This window comes from Aureococcus anophagefferens (genome assembly GCF_000186865.1).
Source record: "Aureococcus anophagefferens unplaced genomic scaffold AURANscaffold_4, whole genome shotgun sequence".
Lineage (NCBI taxonomy): Eukaryota > Pelagophyceae > Pelagomonadales > Pelagomonadaceae > Aureococcus > Aureococcus anophagefferens.
Window position 1 is genome coordinate 2209852 of NW_008705564.1, and position 17079 is coordinate 2226930.

The following is a 17079-nucleotide window of genomic DNA, read 5'->3' on the forward strand; positions in this document are numbered from 1 at the left end:
CGCGCATTGCCGCGGCGCACCGAGGCTATGCGGTCGCCGAGGGCCTGTTCCAAAATGGCCTCTTCCTTGGAGATTGTCGGACAGCTCACGGCGGAGCCCATGGCTCATCAGACCTGCTCAGCACCCGTACAGTTGCTGAGTCCGAAACTGATACATGTAAGTTGAAGAAAATGAGTATGTTCAAGTTAATTTTTACGGAACGCGGAGCTCGTAGACGTCGGTGTTCGCCGCGCCCGGCCGGTCGGGCCTCGGCGCGGCGGCGGCGACCCAGCCCCGGGCCGCGACGCGCCGGAGGAACTCGGCCGTGCGGCCGAGGCGGTGCGTGCAGCTGATGAGGAGCGTCGCGTCCGGGTTGCGCCGCCGGAGCCGGCCGAGCGTGTCGAGCAGCGGGTCGAAGAGGTGGGGCCAGAAGACGCAGTCCGCCGCGAGGACGACGTCGGCCGGCGGCAGGTCCTCCGGCAGGTCCGGCGCGAGCCAGTCGAGCGCGACGACGGCGACGCCGGCGGCGCCGCTGCGCTTCGCGTTGCGCTCGAGGAGCGGCAGGTTCTCCGGCAGGTCGCTGAGCACGACCGCCGCCGCGCCGAAGGCCGCGGCGGCCGCGAGGCCGCAGAGCCCCGCGCCCGCGCCGAGTTCGAGCACGCGCGCGCCGGCGACGGCGCCGCCCTCGAGGTGGCGCGCGAGCTCGTAGGCCGCGGGCCAGACGCGGGACGCCGTGTAGCTCGCGTCGACGTCGCCGCCGACGCCCTCGGGCGCCGCGCCGTCGGCGCGCGGCGCGCGCTGCTCGAGTTCCACGGCGACGCCGGCGAAGTAGTAGGCCGCGTGCGGCGCGCCGACGTCGGCGCGCCAGCGCGCCGGGAGGCGCGTCGCAGGCGCCGCGGGCGGCGGCGCGGCGTCGAGCGCCGTCGCGGACGTCGCGCGGTCCGGCGGGCCGACGTCGCTCAACCGCGCGCGCAGGAGCCGCGGCCGGCACTGCACGCGGACGAGGACCTGCGCGCGGCCCCGCGGCGCCGGCGCGACGGCGTGCGACGCCAGCGCGAGGCGCGCCGCGCCCGCCGTCGTCGGCCGCGCGGCCGCGACGACGAGCGCGTCGATCGCCGTCTGGCCGTCGGCCGCGGTCGTCAGCAGCGCCTCGGCGGACGCGGGCAGCGCGCTGCCGCGCGGGACCAGCGGCAGCAGCGACCCGTCCGCGAGCGCGAGGGCCACGTCGAGGGCGAGCAGGCCGTCGCCGTCGAGCGGCAGCGGGCCGGCGAGCGCCTCGACGTCGCCGCCAGACGAGACGACGAGCGCGCCGCCCTCGCTGTCGTCGCTCACGGATTGGAAGGTGCTCATCGCTGTGGTTGCCGCCAAGTATGCGAGCAGCACGCGGCGCATTCACAAAGGTCCTCGCGCAGCAATTGCCAGCGTCTCGATGCTTGTCGAGGCTTGGCTGCTCACATCGTTTGCCACTAATCGGTCGGCGATCGCTGCTCTTACCTTGCTAGGAGCCTGCTAGGAGAGGTTAACAGCTAGAGGGCCTCCCCGGGGGGGTTTGCGGCACCAGGCCTTGCGGCACTGGGACTCCAAGCCTAGCCGCGGCTGAACACCTGCAACCAAAGCTCTTGAGGCGCCGAGGTGCGAGGTGGTCGAGTGCTATAACGTCGTAGCAAGCGCAAGAACCCAATGGCGCCGCAGAACCGCTGCCTCGTGCTCGTCGCGCTGTGCTGCTCCGCGCATGCCTTCCGACCGGCGCCGCGCCGGCCGCCGTCGACGCCTAAGCGCGCGACACCGAGCGGCGCCGACGACCGCGGCCCGGCGCAGCTCACGGCGCGGAACCTGCTCTACCTCGGCACGGCCGTCTTCCCCGTCGGCGACGTCGCCTGCGCGAGCTTCGACGTCGCGCCCGCGGCGTTCGCGAGTTACGCGGGCGTCATCATGGCCTACATCGGCGGGCTCCAGCAGGCGACCGCGTGCGCGCTCGGCCTGCGGCCGGCGCTCGTCGTCTCCGGCATCGGCGTGGCCATCGCGGGCTGGCTCTGCGCCGCCGCCGCGGCGGCGGGCTTCGCGCGACCGGCGCTCGCGGGCCTCGCGCTGCTCTACGCCGGGCAGCTCGCCGCCGAGAGCTTCGCGCCTCCCTGGGCGGAGCTGGGCGAACCGGCTCGTGCGGGCATGCTCACGTCGGAGCGCAAGATCCCCATGGTCGTCGGCGCCGCGACGCTCGCCGTCGCCGCGCTCACGCAATAAGAGAAGCAGTTAATTCAACACAAGAGGGGGGGGCTAAGGCAGCGCGCCGTCGTCGACGAGGCCCGGGTCGTCCAGGCCGGCCGCGCCGTCGTCCGCGGGGTCGTCCAGGCCGGCCGCGCCGTCGTCCGCGGGGTCGTCCAGGCCGGCCGCGCCGTCGTCGACGAGGTCGTCGTAGAGCCGTCGTCCGCCGTCGTCGACGTCGCCGTCGTCGTGGGTGGGGTCGTCGTCGTAGGGCAGCGACGCCTCGACGAGCCCCCGGCACGGGAACGCGCTCGAGCCCGCGCGGACCGCGAGCGTGTCGTAGGAGTCGAGCGCGGCCGCGGCCAACCTGTTCGAGTCCTCGGCCGTGAGCTGGGGCGCCGCGAGCCACGTGGCCATGAGCGAGTCGCCGTTGACCGCGCACGTCGACGAGCCCGTGAAGAGGTCGCACTGGTCGCCGCCGCCGCCGACGGCCGACGTGACGTGGTCCAGGAACCCGTAGGACGGCGCGATGTAGACGTCGCGCCGCTTCGGGAGCAGCGCGCAGAGGCACGTCGCGTTGAGCGAGTCGACGCGCGAGTCGACCCAGCAGGGCGCGCCGATACAGGTCACCATCGTCACCTCCGCGCAGAGCGTCTCCGCGCGGGCGACGAACTGGGACGCGGCGGCCGTCGACGGGTCCGGCCCCACGGGCCAGGACACGAGGTCGGCGCCGAGCTCCGGGAAGAGGCCGCCGTCCTTGGTCAACGAGCAGATCTGGTTCGCGCCTGGGCAGGAAAAGGGTGCGACATGCCCAACTTCAAAGGCTCCTATCTCGGTCGTTTTCCGCTCGTTTCGGCTGATTTTTGGACGAGCGATCATCTCTCGGAGCGCTCTCGAAGCGTGGGTGCTGTTCCCGAAACGCGCGCGCGCGGAACACTCACGTTGAAGCGACGTTGAATCACCCTTGTCCTGCCCTGGTTCGCGCCCGCGACGACGGACAGGCTCCCGGACGCGACGCCCTCCACGACGGCCACGAACGTGTTGGACCGGTCCAACAGGAACTGGGCCAGGCCCGTGTCCACGCTCAGGTCGATGTCCGGCGCGCCGTTCTCGATGACGCAGGAGCAGTACGCGGCCGTCGGCTCCGCCGTCGGGTGCGTCGGGTTCTCCTCGGCCACGGTGCAGACGCTGTAGGCGCAGTAGGCGTAGGCCATGGACTCGAAGCAGTCCTGGGCGAGCTCGAACTGGGCGATGAGCTCCACCATCGCCACCTTCTTCGCCGACATGGGCACGTTCGTGCCGATGGCCGACGCGCGGAGCGACGCCTGGGCTTGCCGGCGCGCCCCGCGGCCCAGGACCGCCAGGGCGCACGCGCCGACGAGGGCGGCGACGACGACGGCGACGACGGGTCGGTGGCCCACGACCATCCTAAACGACGGCGACCGGGCGTATGCTAGGGCTGCCCCATGTCGGAGGAATGCCGACGCGTCTGTAAAAATGGGCAACACCGGCCGCAGCGCCGCGACGTTGCAGTCCTTCGACTTTCTTGGACGAAAGTTTGGACGCACCTAGCACACTTCCTAGAGCGCAGCAACCTCCATCCCGGAGAGTCCCGGCTAGTCCTCCAGGATGATGGTCGACTCTGCGAATTGAATGTATCCGAAGGTGGCCCCTAGACGAGGCGGCCGCCGCGGACGAAGCCGAAGAAAACGGCGAACTCGGAGGCGTAGATGGCCGCCGCGAGCGCGAAGCAGGCCCGGAAGGAGCCCGTCGCCTCGAGGACCCGGCCCGTGACGACGTTCGCGACGATGCCGACGAAGACGCCGACCGTGTTCGTGAAGCCGAGGATCTTGCCCGAGGAGCTCGGCGCGACGTCGGCGATGTGGGCGTGGTAGCCCGCGGAGGAGAAGGAGTGGGCCCCGAGGGCGAGGACGAGGCACGCGACGGCGACGCCCGCGTCCGCCACGCCGCCGAGGGCGAGGAGCGCGGCCGCGGGGATTAAGGACGAGATCGCGATCATGAGCCGCCGCACGTCGAAGGGCGCCCAGCCCTCGGCGATGAGCCTCGTCGCCGCCTGGCCGCCGACCTTGGACCCGAGCGCCATCGTGACCATGGGCAGCGCGCTCAGCCCCGCGGACTTGGACAGCTCGAGGCCGAGCTCCTGCGAGAAGTACGTCGGCAGCCACGCCTGCATGAAGAAGAAGGACCAGTTGAGGCAGTTGTGGACGTGCGTGAGCGCCGCGAGCTGGCCGACCTGGCGCAGCGAGAGGCCGCCGGACGGCGACGACGCGGCCGCGGGCGCGTCGTCCTCGGGCGGGTCGTGCTTCGCCGCGATCGATTTCGCGAGCGCGAGCCCGCCGGCGCCCCAGGCCAGGCCCGCCGCGCCGCCGCCGACCATGAGCGCCCGCCACCCGAGCACGGGGATCAGGCCGCCGAGCAGCAGGCCGGCGGCGTTGCCCGCGTTGAAGAAGACGAAGACGTCGGCGATGCCGCTCGACCGCTTCGCGAGCGGCAGCCACCGCGACACGACCGCGAGCGATCCGGGCAGCGCCGGCCCGCTCGCGAGCCCGAAGAGCAGCCGCAGGGCGACGAGCGCCGCGACGGGCGCCGGCGACGCCGCCGCGACGGGCATGAGCGCGACCGCGACGGACCACGCGGCGAGGCACGCGAGCATGACCGGCGCGCCGCCCAAACGGTCCGCGATGGCGCCGCCGGGCGCGTTCGTGAGCGCGTAGCCCGCCAGGTACGCCGACTGGAGCACGCCGACCGTCGACGCGCCGAGGCCGAGCTCCTTCTGGATGGGCACGATTCCGACGCTGAAGAGGCTGCGGTGCACGCTCACGAAGAGCATGACGACCGCGCCGAGCAGCACGAGCGTGCCGCCGGGCTCGCCCGACGCGCCGCCGCGGAGCTCGGCGGCGGGCGGCGCGTCGTCGCCGGCCGCGGGCGTCGCCGCGGCGACGAGCGCGTGCGTCGTCGGTGCGTGGAGCGTGTGGCGCGTCCGGAGGCCCTTGGGGCGCAGCGCCGGCAGGCTGTAGGCGCTGCCGGCGCAGACGCCCAACGCGACGAGCAGCAAGCGCTTCGACATGATGCTTGCTACTCCGTGCTACTCCGCGTTGATGCACGAGACTGCACGACGCCTCTGGCGTTTGGGGGCGCTCTGGCGTTTAAGGTTGTGGAAGTGCAATAAGATTCAACATAGCTTCAACAATTTATGTTGAACACCGGCGAACCACCCGTTACGACACCCCCCGCGCAGCGGCGACGATGCGCTCCGACGCGAGGCGCGCGCCGGCGAGGTTCCGCGCGGACGGCCCGAGCTCGAGCTCCGCGAGCGCGCCGGCGACGTAGAGCGCGCCCGACCCGCGGTCGTGCCAGCGGAGCTTCGCGTCCGGGACGGGGTAGCCGCAGGGCGCGAGCGCCGCGCCGAGGCCGCGGGCGGCGGCGTCGACGAGCGGCCGCGCCGGCGGCCCGGCGCCGAAGCCCGTCGCGAGGACGACGCGTTCCGCTGCGACGGCGGCGCCCGTCGTCAGCTCGAGGACGACGCCGCCCGCCGCGTCGCGCAGCGCCGCGACGTCCGCCTCGTGCCAGCGGACGTCGCCGGACGCGATCGCGTACTTGAGCCCGCGCCGGCCGCGGCTCGCGGCCGCGGGCACCGTGCCGCTGCGCCGCTCCCGCCGGACGACGCGCCGCCGCTCGGCGACGTCGGCGATGCCGGCGAAGCTCACCTGGCGGTCCGTGGGCCCCTTGCCCATGAGCCGCCGCGCGGCGGCCGTGGCCATCCAGTCCTGGTGCGTGTCGAACTGCTGCTCGCGCAGGCCGTGGCGGCAGACGACGTCGACGCGCCCGCCGAGCCGCAGGGCCAGGTGCGCGGCCGAGAGGCCGCCGCCGACGACGGCGACGCGGCCGCCGCCGAGCGCGAAGCCGTCGTCGAAGACGTGCGAGACCGCCGCGGAGCCTCGGGCCCAGGCCGGGTACGCCGGCGCGCCGCCGCCGACCGCGAGCACGACGTTCGCCGCGCGCAGGGTCTCGTCGCCGCCGGCGCGCCGCACGGTGACCGCGTAGGCGTCGCCGGCGTCGGCGACGGCCACGACTTCGCCGCGGCGGTGCGCCGCGGCGAGGCCGTGCGCGTCCACCAGAAAGTCGCAGTGGTCGTTGAAGACGTCGAGGCGCGGCCGCGCGTAGTCCGGCGCGAAGGGCGGCTCGCGCTTATCGATTCGAGGCGCGTGGGCTTCCGCGTGGCGCAGGAGCTCGCGCTCGCCGTCGCCGAGGTGCAGCGACGCCGGCGACCGCAGGTAGCGCATGCCCGTGTTTTCGGCGCGCGTCTTCCACTTGCGCAGCAGCGCGTCCTCGTCGTCGACGATGCAGACGTCGTCGAGGGCCAGGCCGTCGACCTCGCGCAGGAGCCGGCCGGCGACGTGCACGCCCTGCGGGCCGCCGCCGACGACGAGCCACTGGAAGGACGCTGTGGTCGCGAGGAGGCTCGAGAGGAGCAGGGCGCGCGCCATGTGCGGCTACGGCTTCAAACTCGGAGGGCTAGTGCGGCCATCGTCGTAGCACGCGCACTCAACATCGATTCGTTGTTGCCTTCAATGATGCCTCGGAAACGCTGCCCGATTGCGATGTCGAGCGTCGCGTGCGTCGACGCGGACACGGACGTGGGCACGGCGGGTATCGTCGTGGGCGTCCTGCTCGTCGTGGGGACCATCCTGACGCCGCTGCCGCAGTTCGCCAAGATTCTGCGGCATAACTCAGCAGAGGGCGTGAGCCTGCCGACGCTGTCGTTCATCGTCGCCTACCAGGCGGCGTGCGCGGCCGGCATCGTCCAGCGTCCTGCGGCTTCGAGAGCTTTTTGACCGGGACGACGTCCTGCGGCCGCGACGATTTTCGAGAGCTTTTGACCGGGACAACGAAGGACCATCGTCGCGTTCGGTAGGCATCGTCGTCGTCAAGTTCCGCATCATGCGCGCGTGCGCCTCGGTCGCGTGCCTCGCGCAGCTCCTCGACCTCGCGCAGCAGCTCGCCTGCTGCTTCGCGTACGCCGCCCTCGTCCGCGTCGTCGCGGCGCTCGAGCGGGACCGCGCGAAGCGGCGCGGCGCCGCGGCGTCCGTCGCGTTCGCCGCCGCCGCGCTCGCCGCGGCGGTCGCCGTGTCCCTCGGCGGCGCGTGCCGGAGCGTCGCGCTCTACATGGGCGGCGCGATGTCGCTGCTGAGCTCGCTGTGCGTCGTCGTCGCCTACGTGCCGCAGCTCGCCGAGACGTGGCGCCGCGGGAACAGCGGCGCGCTGTCCTACGCGACGTACAACCTGAGCATCGTCGGCTGCGGGATCATCTTCGCGAACGACTGCTTCCTGGACCGGGACCCCTGGCCCGCGTGGCTCCCGAGCGCCGTCGCGGGCCTCGTCCAGCTCGCGATCGTCGGCGTCGCCGCATTCCTCGACGCGCGGGGGCGGGGGGGAGGCCGCGCCGCCGGTCGCGCCCCCGCCGCGGAGGGCGCGCGACGACGGCGCGTGCTAGCGAGTTACCCGCCGTCGTCGTCCTCGGCGTCCCGGGTCTTCGCCGGGTGGAGGTCGCGCCAGAAGTTGAGGATCACGGACGGCCCGAGCGACGCGACCGCGTGCCACCAGCCCGCGGGCACGTAGAGCGCGTCGCCCGCGCCTACGACGACGTCGAGGCAGTCGCACCGCAGGCCCGGGTCGGCGAGGAAGGCGTCGGAGAAGGGGTGGGCGTCGAGGCCCGCGACGGTGAAGAGCGGCGCGTTCGCCGGCTGTAGGTTCCGCGCGCACCGCGGCCTGGGCAGCACAAGAGTGATTCAACGTCGCTTCAAAGTGGGTGTTCCGCGCGCGTGCGTTCCGGAAAAAGCATCTACGCTTCGAGACCGTTCCGAGAGATGATCGCTCGTCCAAAAATCAGCCAAAACGAGTGGAAAACGGCCGAGATATGAGCCTTTGAAGTTGGGAATTTCGCTCTCTTTTGCTGCCCTGACCGCGGCGGGAAGAGCCGGAGCCGCTTGGACCCGGCGAGCACGAGGAGCACGTTCTCGAGGGGGTCGACGTGGGCGCCCGTGACGGCGCCGCCCGGGGCGACGTAGGCGAAGAGCCCCCGCGCGTGCGGCGCGCCGAAGCACGCCGCGGCCGCGTCGACGAACGCGGGTTCGCCCCGGTCCTGCGCCTTGCCTGCGCGAACATCTTCCATGTGAGCGACGGTTTCGACGCGACCTCTTCGGCCGTGCCTCGAGGACTCGAGGAGAGCCATCGATGCGTCCAAAAATCAGCCGAATCGACTCGGCCTCGAGAGGTTCGAAGTTCGGTCGGGACCCCGGCGGTCGGTTTCCGCGCCGCGCGTCGCGGAGCACGGCCCGCACGTCGTCGTCGAGCTCCGGCAGGTGGTCCGCGAGGGGGATCTTCGCCGCGTAGAAGGCCGCGGCCTCGCCCGCGGCGTCCGCGCGGCGCCGCTCCGCGAGCGCGGCCGCGAGCGGCGCGCGCGCCGTCGCCGAGCTCGCGAAGACCTGGGCGGGAAAAGAGTGATGCAACGTCGCTTCAACGTGAGTGTTCCGCGCGCGCGCGTTCCGGGGAAAGCATCCACGCTTCGAGGCCGTTCCAAGGGATGATCGCTCGTCCAAAAGTCAGCCAAAACGAGTGGAAAACGGCCGAGATAGGAAGTTGGAAATTTCGCTCTCTTTTCCCGCCCCGGCGAAGACGCGGCCCGCGGCGGCCCCGCCGCCGTCGACGTAGGCGCCCCGCACGCCGACGGCCCGGTGGCCGCAGCGTTTCGCGAGGTAGGCGTCGTCGCCGAGGTCGGCCCACTGGACGCCACTATCGAAACGATGTTCGACGTCCGCGGCTCCGCAGACGACGCAGGGCTCGTGGCGCCGGACGAACCCCCGGAACGCGGCGAGGTCCCGCGCGTCGACGGCGCCGACGCCGCGCCCGGCGAAGTCGCGGTGGCGCCCCCAGAGCCGCGGCGGCAGGCCCCGGGCCGCCAGGTTCGCGTGGCACCTGTGTGGAAATCAACCGCTGGTTTGGGGGGTCCCCGCCAAACTTCAGAACTCTCTATCTCAATCACATCGAAGTCGATTCGGCTGATTTTTGGACGGATCGATTGCTCTCGTCGAGTTCTCGAAGCACAGCGAAAGAGTCTTGTCCAAATCGTTCGATGACGCGCACATTGAAGTCTGGTTGAATATTTGATTTCCACACAGCGTGGCACCGGAGCACTCGGAGCTCGACGCCGGCGTCCGCGAGAGCCCGGAGCGCGGCCCTCGCGCGCGGCGACGCGACGCGCCGCGCGGCGGCGTCGCCGGCGCGCTTCGCCAGGGCCGCCTCGCAGCGCGCGACGCCGTTGCGCGTCGCGACGGCGCCGCAGGTCTGGCGCCAGAGCGGCGACGCCGCGACGTACGAATGGATGGCCTCGGACCGCGGCGCGAGATCCGCGAAGCGCACCCAGCCGGCCACGGGCGCCTCGACGCGCGCCCAGTCCGGGCCGTCCCAGGCCGTCGCCGTGACGCGCTTGTGCCGCGGCAGCGCGCCCGCGGCGACGCCGCGCGGCGACGCGAAGACGACGGCCTCGTCCGCCGCGACGACGTACGCGCCGCCGCCGGGCGCGGGCGGGGGCGTCGCGTAGTGCAACTCCGGCGACGCGCCGTCCTCGAAGAGGTGTTCGATGGCCCGGGCGACGCCCTCGGCGACGGCGTCCAGCGCGCCGCCGTCGGCCGCGAGCCACGCGGCACCGGGGAACCGCCGCGCGGCCGCGGCGGCGAGCCGCGCGACGGCGTCCGCGGCCAACAAACCGCCGTCGAAGCGCGCCGCGGACCGCCGCAGGCGCGGCACGTAGGCCTCGAGGAGCGGCTCCAGGAGCGCGGACGCGCCGCCGCCCTCGGCGAGCGCCGCGAGCGCGGCCGCGACGCTGCGGACGCGCCGCGCGCCGTCGGCCGCGTTCGCCGGCACGCGGCCGCACTGGGCCCGGGCGAAGGGCTCGACGATGGCCGCGAGGTCGTCGCCGAGGGCCGGTGTTTCCGCGATGGCGCCGAGCGCCGCGGCGGCGGCGCGCTCCAGGGCCGGCTCGGGCCGCCGCAGGGCCGTCAGGAGCGTCGCCGTCGCCGTCGCGAGGGACGCCCGGTCGACGCGCGGCGCCTCGCGGGCCCAGAACGCCACGGCGGCGAGCGCGTCCGCCTCGTCGCCGTCGCGCACGGCGGCCATGCAGGCCCTCCACCGCGACTTGTCCATCTCGTCGTGGCCACCTGGGCTGCTATCGGGCTGCTCGAGCAGGTTCCTCAAAGTTGCAGGCGTCTAGACGGGATGCGTCGAACTCGGTGGCTCGGTTTGGCCTTCGTCGCGGAGGTCGCGGGCTGGGGCGGCCTCCGGCGGCCGACGATGCGTCCGACTTTAGTTGGACTGGCCTTCGTCGCGGAGGTCGCGGGCTGGGGCGGCCTCCGGCGGCCGCCGCGCGCCGGGGTGCGCGCGCCGCGCGCCTGGGTCGTGCGGCGCCTCGCGCTCGCCGACGCGTTCGACGACGAGCTGCCGCTCGAGCCCGTCAAGTGGGAGGCCGCGGCGCGCTACCGGTGCGAGGAGCTGCGGCGGTCCATCGCCGCGCAGCGCGTGGAGCTCGAGGGCCTCGAGCGGCGCCTCATCTGCTGCGCGCCGCCGGAGGAGCGGAGCCCCGTCACCGCGCGCGACGTCTGGGGCGCGTTCAGCGGCGCGTTCAGGGACAGCTTCAGTGTCTTCCGGCGGCGCTACGACGCGTCGCCGGACCCGACGGCCTTCGTGATCAACGAGACGTCGGCGTCGCTGCGCATTTTAGGCCGGGGCATCCTGCTGCCGCCGAAGGAGCGCGACGCGCGGCTGGCGTCGCTCGTCAAGTACAGCCCGCTGCTCGCGGCGCACGCGCCGGGCATCCTGAGCCGATTAGACAGATTGGAGAACTACGTGCCGGGCATCATGGACGCCATCCTCGACGGCGACCACCTCGGCGAGATCGAGCCCCACCTCGACGGCATTTTAGACCGCTTCGACGAGATCGAGCCGCACGTGCCCTGGGTGCTCGACAACATCGACGCGCTCGCGCCCCACGTGGGGGCGCTCATGCGCCACATCGACGAGCTGCTGCTCTACGCCGACGAGGAGAAGCAGTGGGCCGACACGTTCCTGCCGTTCCTGCCCTACTTCATCTCGCGGTTGGACGCTTTGGGGCCGCACCTGCCGCTGCTGCGGCCGCACCTGCGGAAGCTCCAGCCCCACTTCGCGACGCTCGTGCCCTGCCTGGACCGCTGCATCCTGCGGCCGGCGAACTTCGACGTCTCGGCGAACGCGGACGTGCTCCTCTACTACTTCGGCTGGGCGCTGAGGATTCCGCTCTTGGCGAGATGCCTCGCGGCCTGCCCGGGCGGGCCGCGGCTCATCGCCTTCGCCGCGCGGCGCCTCCCGCGGCGGCCCGTGCGCGGCTACTGCTCCGACGTCCAGTGCTACCTCTCCTACGAGGTCGGCGCCTACGGCCGCGCCTGGAACGAGCGCTGGGCCCGCGAGTACTACGCCAACCGCGACGAGGAGTTCCGCGGCGCGGGCGCGGCCATCTGAATAAACATCGGAGAAACACACACCTCCGTGGAGTTCTGGAGGACTTCTGGAGGTTCAGGCTCGTGTAGCATCAAGGTAAAATTTAGTTCATCACAAGACGCCTACGGCTTACTTGCCCCTGCCGGGGGGGCTTGCCTGCGGCGCGGCGAGAGCGCGCCCTTCGGGCGCGCTCGCGCGTGCTGAGCCACTCATTCCCGTGTCAATGCTTCCCTCTGCACCGCTTGCGCGACGACAGCCATTTAATTTTCGTACGGCGGGGGAACCCCCGCGCACAACTCACGCATATATATATGGATTCAATTGGTAGCCTACTTGCAGCCCAGCCCAGCCAAGAGATGGGGCCTCTCGGGCCCCATGCCTACGGCGTCCTCGGGTTCCAGGCGGAGCGCCGCGTCGTCGTCCCCTGCGGCGACGCCTTCGCGGCGGCGACGGCGGAGCTGCCGCCGCGGTGCGGGCCCGCGGCGCGGCTCCGGGGGCTGCTCCGGCCCGACGAGTGCGCCCGCGTGCTCGCCATCGCGCGGCGCCAGCTCAGCTTCAACACGACGCCGGACTCGGTGGACGGCCGGCCCACCTTCGAGGCGCCCGTCTTCGACCGCCAGTCGGGCCCGCTGAACCTGCCGCTCTGCCGCGCGCTCGAGGCGGCGCTCGAGACGCGCGCGGCGCCCTTCCTGCGGCGGCCGGCGTCCCGCGGCCGCGACGATTTTCGAGAGATTTTGACCTTGAAAACTAAGGGAAATCGTCACCGACACATCTGGTAGGCGGCGGCGCTTCGGCCACCGGCGGCTCGCCCTCTGCTACGCGCTCGTGCGGCGCTACCTGCCCGGCGAGCGCCGCGTGCACCCGGCGCACTTCGACGCGCACGCGGCCGTCACTTTGGTCGTCGCGCTCAACGGCCGCGGCGACTACGACGGCGGCTACTACGTGCAGCCCACGTCCTCGGCGAAGAGCCGCTGCTTCGTCCGGCTCGACGCGGGCGGCGACGCCGTCTGCCACACCTACAAGCTGCGCCACGGCGTCGCGGTCCGCGGCGGCGCGCGCTACTCGCTCGTGACGTGGTGGAAGCCGTCCGAGGCCGAGTGCGAGGCGGGCACGGCGACGTGGTACGACCGCGACGCGGCCAAGGGCGACGCCGACGCGTGCTACAACGTCGCCGCGCACAAGATGCGCCTCGCGGGCCGCTACGCGCTCCACGAGCGCCAGCTCGTCGACGCCGCGCGCGACTGGTACGAGCGCGCGGCCATGCTGGGGTCCTGCGACGCCATGGCGCGCTGCGGCGTCCTCGCGGAGAGCGCCGGCGACCACGTCGTCGCCTGCCGCTGGTTCAAGCTCGGCGCGAAGCGCGGGTCGGCCCTGGCCATGCGGCGCCTCGCGGCCGCGTTCGCCTCCGGCCGGGGCGCGCGGCGCGACGTCGCCGCGAGCGCGGAGCTGCTCCGCCGCGCGGCGCGGGACGGCGACGACGCCGAGGCCATGGCGGACCTCGCGTCGCTCCACCACGCCATGGGGCGCGAGAAGCTCGCGCGGCGCTGGCTGCGGCGGGCCGCGGACCGGGGCCAGCCGGACGCGGCGTGCGCGATCGCGCGGCGGACGCTCGTCGCGGACTCTGCGACGGCCGGCGCGCTCGAGGCCGCGGTCGTGGCGCTCCGCAACGCCGCGGCGTCCGGCTCGGCGCGGGCCTTCGTCCTCCTCGGCCGGGGCCACCTCGGCCTCTGCTCGCCCGCGGCGCGCGCGCACGTGCCGCAGTCGCGGCGGTCGGCCTACGAGTGCTTCGCGCGCGCCGCGAGCCGCGGCAGCCGCGAGGCCGAGGCCTTCCTCGCGCGCTTCCTCGTCGGCGACGGGCCCCGGCGCGACCGGGACCGCGCGCTCTTCCTCGGGGCGCTTCGGAAGCGGCAGAGCGACGACGCGCGGCGGCGGCGCCGCGCGGCGCCCCCGCGCCTCCTCCTCCTCGCGGCGGCCTAGGCGCGGGGACCGTGCGACTTAGGCGGCCCCCGTTCCGGGAACGAGGGGAGGGGGGGGAGCGCCGCCGTCCTCCTGGAGGGAGCAACGGCCCCTAGGAGGGGATCTGCGGCGTGCGGTTCTCGTCGTTGGCGTCGTACTCGCCGTCGAGGGACGCGCGGCAGCTCTTCGTCGACGCGCCGATGGCCTCGCGGGCCGCGATCTCCTCGGCGATCTCGACGTCGGAGAAGCGCGAGCCCGGCGGCGGCGGCGGCTGGTCGGCCTTGGCGGCCGCGGGCGGCGCGGGCGGCGCGTCGGCGGCCGCGGGGGCCCGGGGCGCGGCGACGCGCCAGGGCCGGTCGTAGTCGCCGCGCTTGCGCTCGGCGTCGGCGTCGTTTGCCGCGGCCGCGCGCGGCGCCAATTGCGCGTTGACCTGCCACGGCTTCGCGTAGTTGCGCTCGACGACGTCCCGGAGCGCGCGCGGGTCGCCCGGCGGCCCCGCGTCCGGCGGCGGGAGGCCCCGGTCGCGGCGCACGGCGGCGACGACGGTCATGAGGTCGCCCATCTTGAGGTCGAGGTCGTCGAGGCCCGCGGCGTCGCCGGGCGGCCGCGGCGGCGCCGGCGGCGGCGCCGCCGCGGCGAGGAGCTCGGGCACGGCGTTGCGCTGGCGCGCGCGGCGGCTCTCGTACTCGCGCTGGGCCAGGGACAGGGGCGGCGAGCCGTCCGGCGGCGGCAGCGGGTGCGGGTGGTTCGCGCCGATGGCGACGACGGCCTTGGGCGGCGCGTCGTCGCCGTCGCCCGCGACGACGACGACGGGCCGCGGCGGCGGCGGCGGCGGCGGCGGCGGCGGCGCCGCCGCGGCGACGTCGTCGGCCGCGGGCTCCGACCGCGGCGAGAAGGCCTCGCCGACGATGGAGTGCACGCCGGCCATGAGCGCGTTGAGCGTCTCGGACTGGCGCTGCTTCTCGAGCGTCTGGCGCTGCTTGTACTTGACGCGCTCGCCGTTGAGCCAGGACCGGTGGGCGGCCTTGTCCTGGGCCCTGCGCTCCGCGACGGCGGACCGCGCGTCGCGCTCGGCCGCGCGCGCGCGCGCGGCCTCGTCCGCGAGGCGGTCGAGCACGGCCACGGCGTCCTCGAGGGTGTCGACGTGGGCGAAGCCGTCCGTCGACGGCCGCCGGGCGTCGTCCGGGGCGTCGCCGCCGCGCGCGCGGTCCGCGCGGCGCTCGAGCTCGACCTCGAGCCACGCGGGCATCGCGTCGGGGTCCTCGGGGACGAGCGCCTTGCCCGCGCGGGGCCGCGACGCGCCGGGCCCCGGCGACCGCGACCGCTTGGCCTGGGTCGGCTTCGCCGCGGCGCTGTAGGCGATGGTCGCGTTCTGCCGCGCGCGGCGCAGCGCGGCGCGCGCCTCCGCGAGCTGGCGCGCCTGCGTCTGCTCCTGGCGCGCGAAGCGCTGGACGAGCTTCGTCTTCTCGCCCTTGACGCGGTCGTTGTCGCGCTGGAGGCGCTTCGCCTCGCGCTTCCAGGACCGCGACTCCTTGGCGTGGTCCGCGTCCTTGCGCTGGAGCCGGCGCTGGAGCTCGCCGCGGCGTTTCCGGGCCTCCTCGACCTCCGCGCGGAGCGCGCGCGCGTCGCGCTCCGCGCGGTCCTTGAGCTGCGCGCAGCGCTGGACCTCGCCCGTGGCCTTCCTGGCCTCGCCGCGGAGCCGCGCGATGTGGAGCTCGAGCTTGCGCGCCTTCTCGCGGAGCACGCGCGTCGCGGCCTCGGACTCCGTCGACCGCGTCCGCTCCGCGAGGTCGCGGCGCTCGATTTCGAGGGCCGCGACCTCGGCCTCGAGCTTCTCGATGGCCCGTTCGTAGTGCTGCTTGAGGCTGTCCATGCACTTCTCCTCGAGCGCGAGCGTCGCGAGCTTGCGCTCCTGCTCGAGCTCGTCGTCGTCGTCGTCGGACTCGCCGTCGGACTCGTCGCTGTCCGGCGGGCGCCGCGCTGCCTGGAGCACGTGGCCCTCGTCGTCGAGCGGCAGGTGCTCGCCCGTCGCGCGCCGCGCCTCGTCCTCCGCGAGGACGAGCGCGACGTCGTCGTCGACGGGGAGCGCCGCCTCCGCGGCCTCGCGCGCCTCGGGCGGGATGGCGAGCCGCAGCACGCCGCAGCGCCGGTCCAGGGCCGCGTTCTTCTTGCCGAGCTCGCCGATGGTCCGCTGGAACTCGGACCGCTCGCGGCGCCACCGCTTCTGGTCGCGCTCGTGGACCTTGAGGATCGCCGCGAGCTTCTCGCGCTCGACGGCGACCGCGGCCTCGTCGGCGGCCGCCGGGCCCGCGCGCGCCGAAACCTCCGCCCGGGCCCGCAGGAGCCGCGCCTCGGCGCGCAGCGCCTCGAGCTCCGCGCGCTCCGCGGCGCGCAGCCGCTCGGCCTTGGGGTCGACGACGACGTGGATGCCCGCGACGTTCTTCACGAGCGTCGCGCGGTCGGCCCAGCGCAGCGTGTTCAGGCTCTCGTCGGCGTCGAACGCGTTCGGGCGACACGCACGCGATCATCGTCGTGTGCGCGGTGCCGCCGAGCGAGTCGCTCAGGAGCCGCGTGAGCGCGCTGTCGCGGTAGGGCACGTGGCCGTCGCGGCCGCCGCCGCCTTTGCCCTGGAGCTCGACGAGCCGCGCGATGACGTTGCCCAGCGCGAGCAGGCTCGAGTTGATCTGGATGCCCTCGCGGAGCCGGTCGCCCGTCGCGCCCGTGCGCTTCGCGCGCTCGCTGCCCGCGAGGTCGACGAGGTGGAGCTTGGAGCACGTCTTCGACGACGCGCCGTCGGCCGACGCGCCGACCTCGACCCGGAAGCTCAGGATCATGTGGCTCCGCGACGAGTGCTCGTTCATGTTCGTCGAGCCCGTCGCGCGGCGCCGCATGCCGTCGCGGGTCAGCGCGTAGACGGCGTCGGCGCTCTCGACGACGCGCTCGCTCAGGCCCGCGATGCGCACGCCGCCGCCCTCGGCCGCGTCCTGGACCTTGAGCGCGCCGCCGCCCCGGTCCGCGAGCAGGTCCCGGACCTCCTCGTTGTAGACCTCGCAGAGGCTCAGCACGACGCCGCAGTCGCGGTCGCCGGCCGCGAGCAGCGCCGCGCGCCGCGCCATGATGTCGACGACGGCGCGCGGCACGACGCCGTCGGGCTCGTCCCCGAAGGCCGTGCCCATCGTGTACGTCTTCCCGCTGCCCGTCTGCCCGTACGCGAGCACCGTCGCGTTGTAGCCGTCGAAGAGCTGCGCGACGAGCGGCTTCGTCGTCACGTCGTACATGGCGTCGTGGCGCCCGGTGCCGCCGACGGCGCCGCCGGGGCCGTACTTGTGGGTCTTGTCACCAATCTTAATCGAACCACCGGCCTCGTCGATTTTGGACACGTCGAGCGCGCCA

At 73.8% G+C, this 17079-nt stretch overlaps 6 protein-coding genes across 6 annotated transcripts; 1 reads left to right on the top strand and 5 right to left on the bottom strand.

The window, feature by feature from the left end:
* Nucleotides 1-192: 192 nt before the first annotated feature.
* Nucleotides 193-1329, bottom strand: AURANDRAFT_62288 (hypothetical protein; the record flags this gene model as incomplete). Its single annotated transcript, XM_009036289.1, has 1 exon — nucleotides 193-1329. The coding sequence occupies one exon, from the start codon at nucleotides 1327-1329 to the stop codon at nucleotides 193-195; it is 1137 nt and encodes a 378-aa protein (XP_009034537.1).
* A 924-nt stretch (nucleotides 1330-2253) lies between these two features.
* Nucleotides 2254-3608, bottom strand: AURANDRAFT_62289 (hypothetical protein; the record flags this gene model as incomplete). The annotated part of the gene is made up of 2 exons (XM_009036288.1): nucleotides 2254-2966; nucleotides 3134-3608. The coding sequence occupies 2 exons, from the start codon at nucleotides 3606-3608 to the stop codon at nucleotides 2254-2256; spliced, it is 1188 nt and encodes a 395-aa protein (XP_009034536.1).
* A 245-nt stretch (nucleotides 3609-3853) lies between these two features.
* Nucleotides 3854-5269, bottom strand: AURANDRAFT_62290 (hypothetical protein; the record flags this gene model as incomplete). Its single annotated transcript, XM_009036287.1, has 1 exon — nucleotides 3854-5269. The coding sequence occupies one exon, from the start codon at nucleotides 5267-5269 to the stop codon at nucleotides 3854-3856; it is 1416 nt and encodes a 471-aa protein (XP_009034535.1).
* Nucleotides 5270-5420: 151 nt separating this feature from the next.
* AURANDRAFT_62291 (hypothetical protein) lies at nucleotides 5421-10404 on the bottom strand (the record flags this gene model as incomplete). Its single annotated transcript, XM_009036286.1, has 7 exons — nucleotides 5421-6695; nucleotides 7479-7485; nucleotides 7705-7971; nucleotides 8166-8344; nucleotides 8544-8687; nucleotides 8880-9177; nucleotides 9389-10404. 7 exons carry the CDS (start codon nucleotides 10402-10404, stop codon nucleotides 5421-5423), a joined length of 3186 nt encoding a protein of 1061 aa, XP_009034534.1.
* A 711-nt stretch (nucleotides 10405-11115) lies between these two features.
* AURANDRAFT_62292 (hypothetical protein) lies at nucleotides 11116-11751 on the top strand (the record flags this gene model as incomplete). Its single annotated transcript, XM_009036137.1, has 1 exon — nucleotides 11116-11751. The coding sequence occupies one exon, from the start codon at nucleotides 11116-11118 to the stop codon at nucleotides 11749-11751; it is 636 nt and encodes a 211-aa protein (XP_009034385.1).
* A 2047-nt stretch (nucleotides 11752-13798) lies between these two features.
* On the bottom strand, nucleotides 13799-16964 carry AURANDRAFT_62293 (hypothetical protein; the record flags this gene model as incomplete). The annotated part of the gene is made up of 2 exons (XM_009036285.1): nucleotides 13799-16169; nucleotides 16207-16964. The coding sequence occupies 2 exons, from the start codon at nucleotides 16962-16964 to the stop codon at nucleotides 13799-13801; spliced, it is 3129 nt and encodes a 1042-aa protein (XP_009034533.1).
* Between the last annotated feature and the right edge of the window lie 115 nt (nucleotides 16965-17079).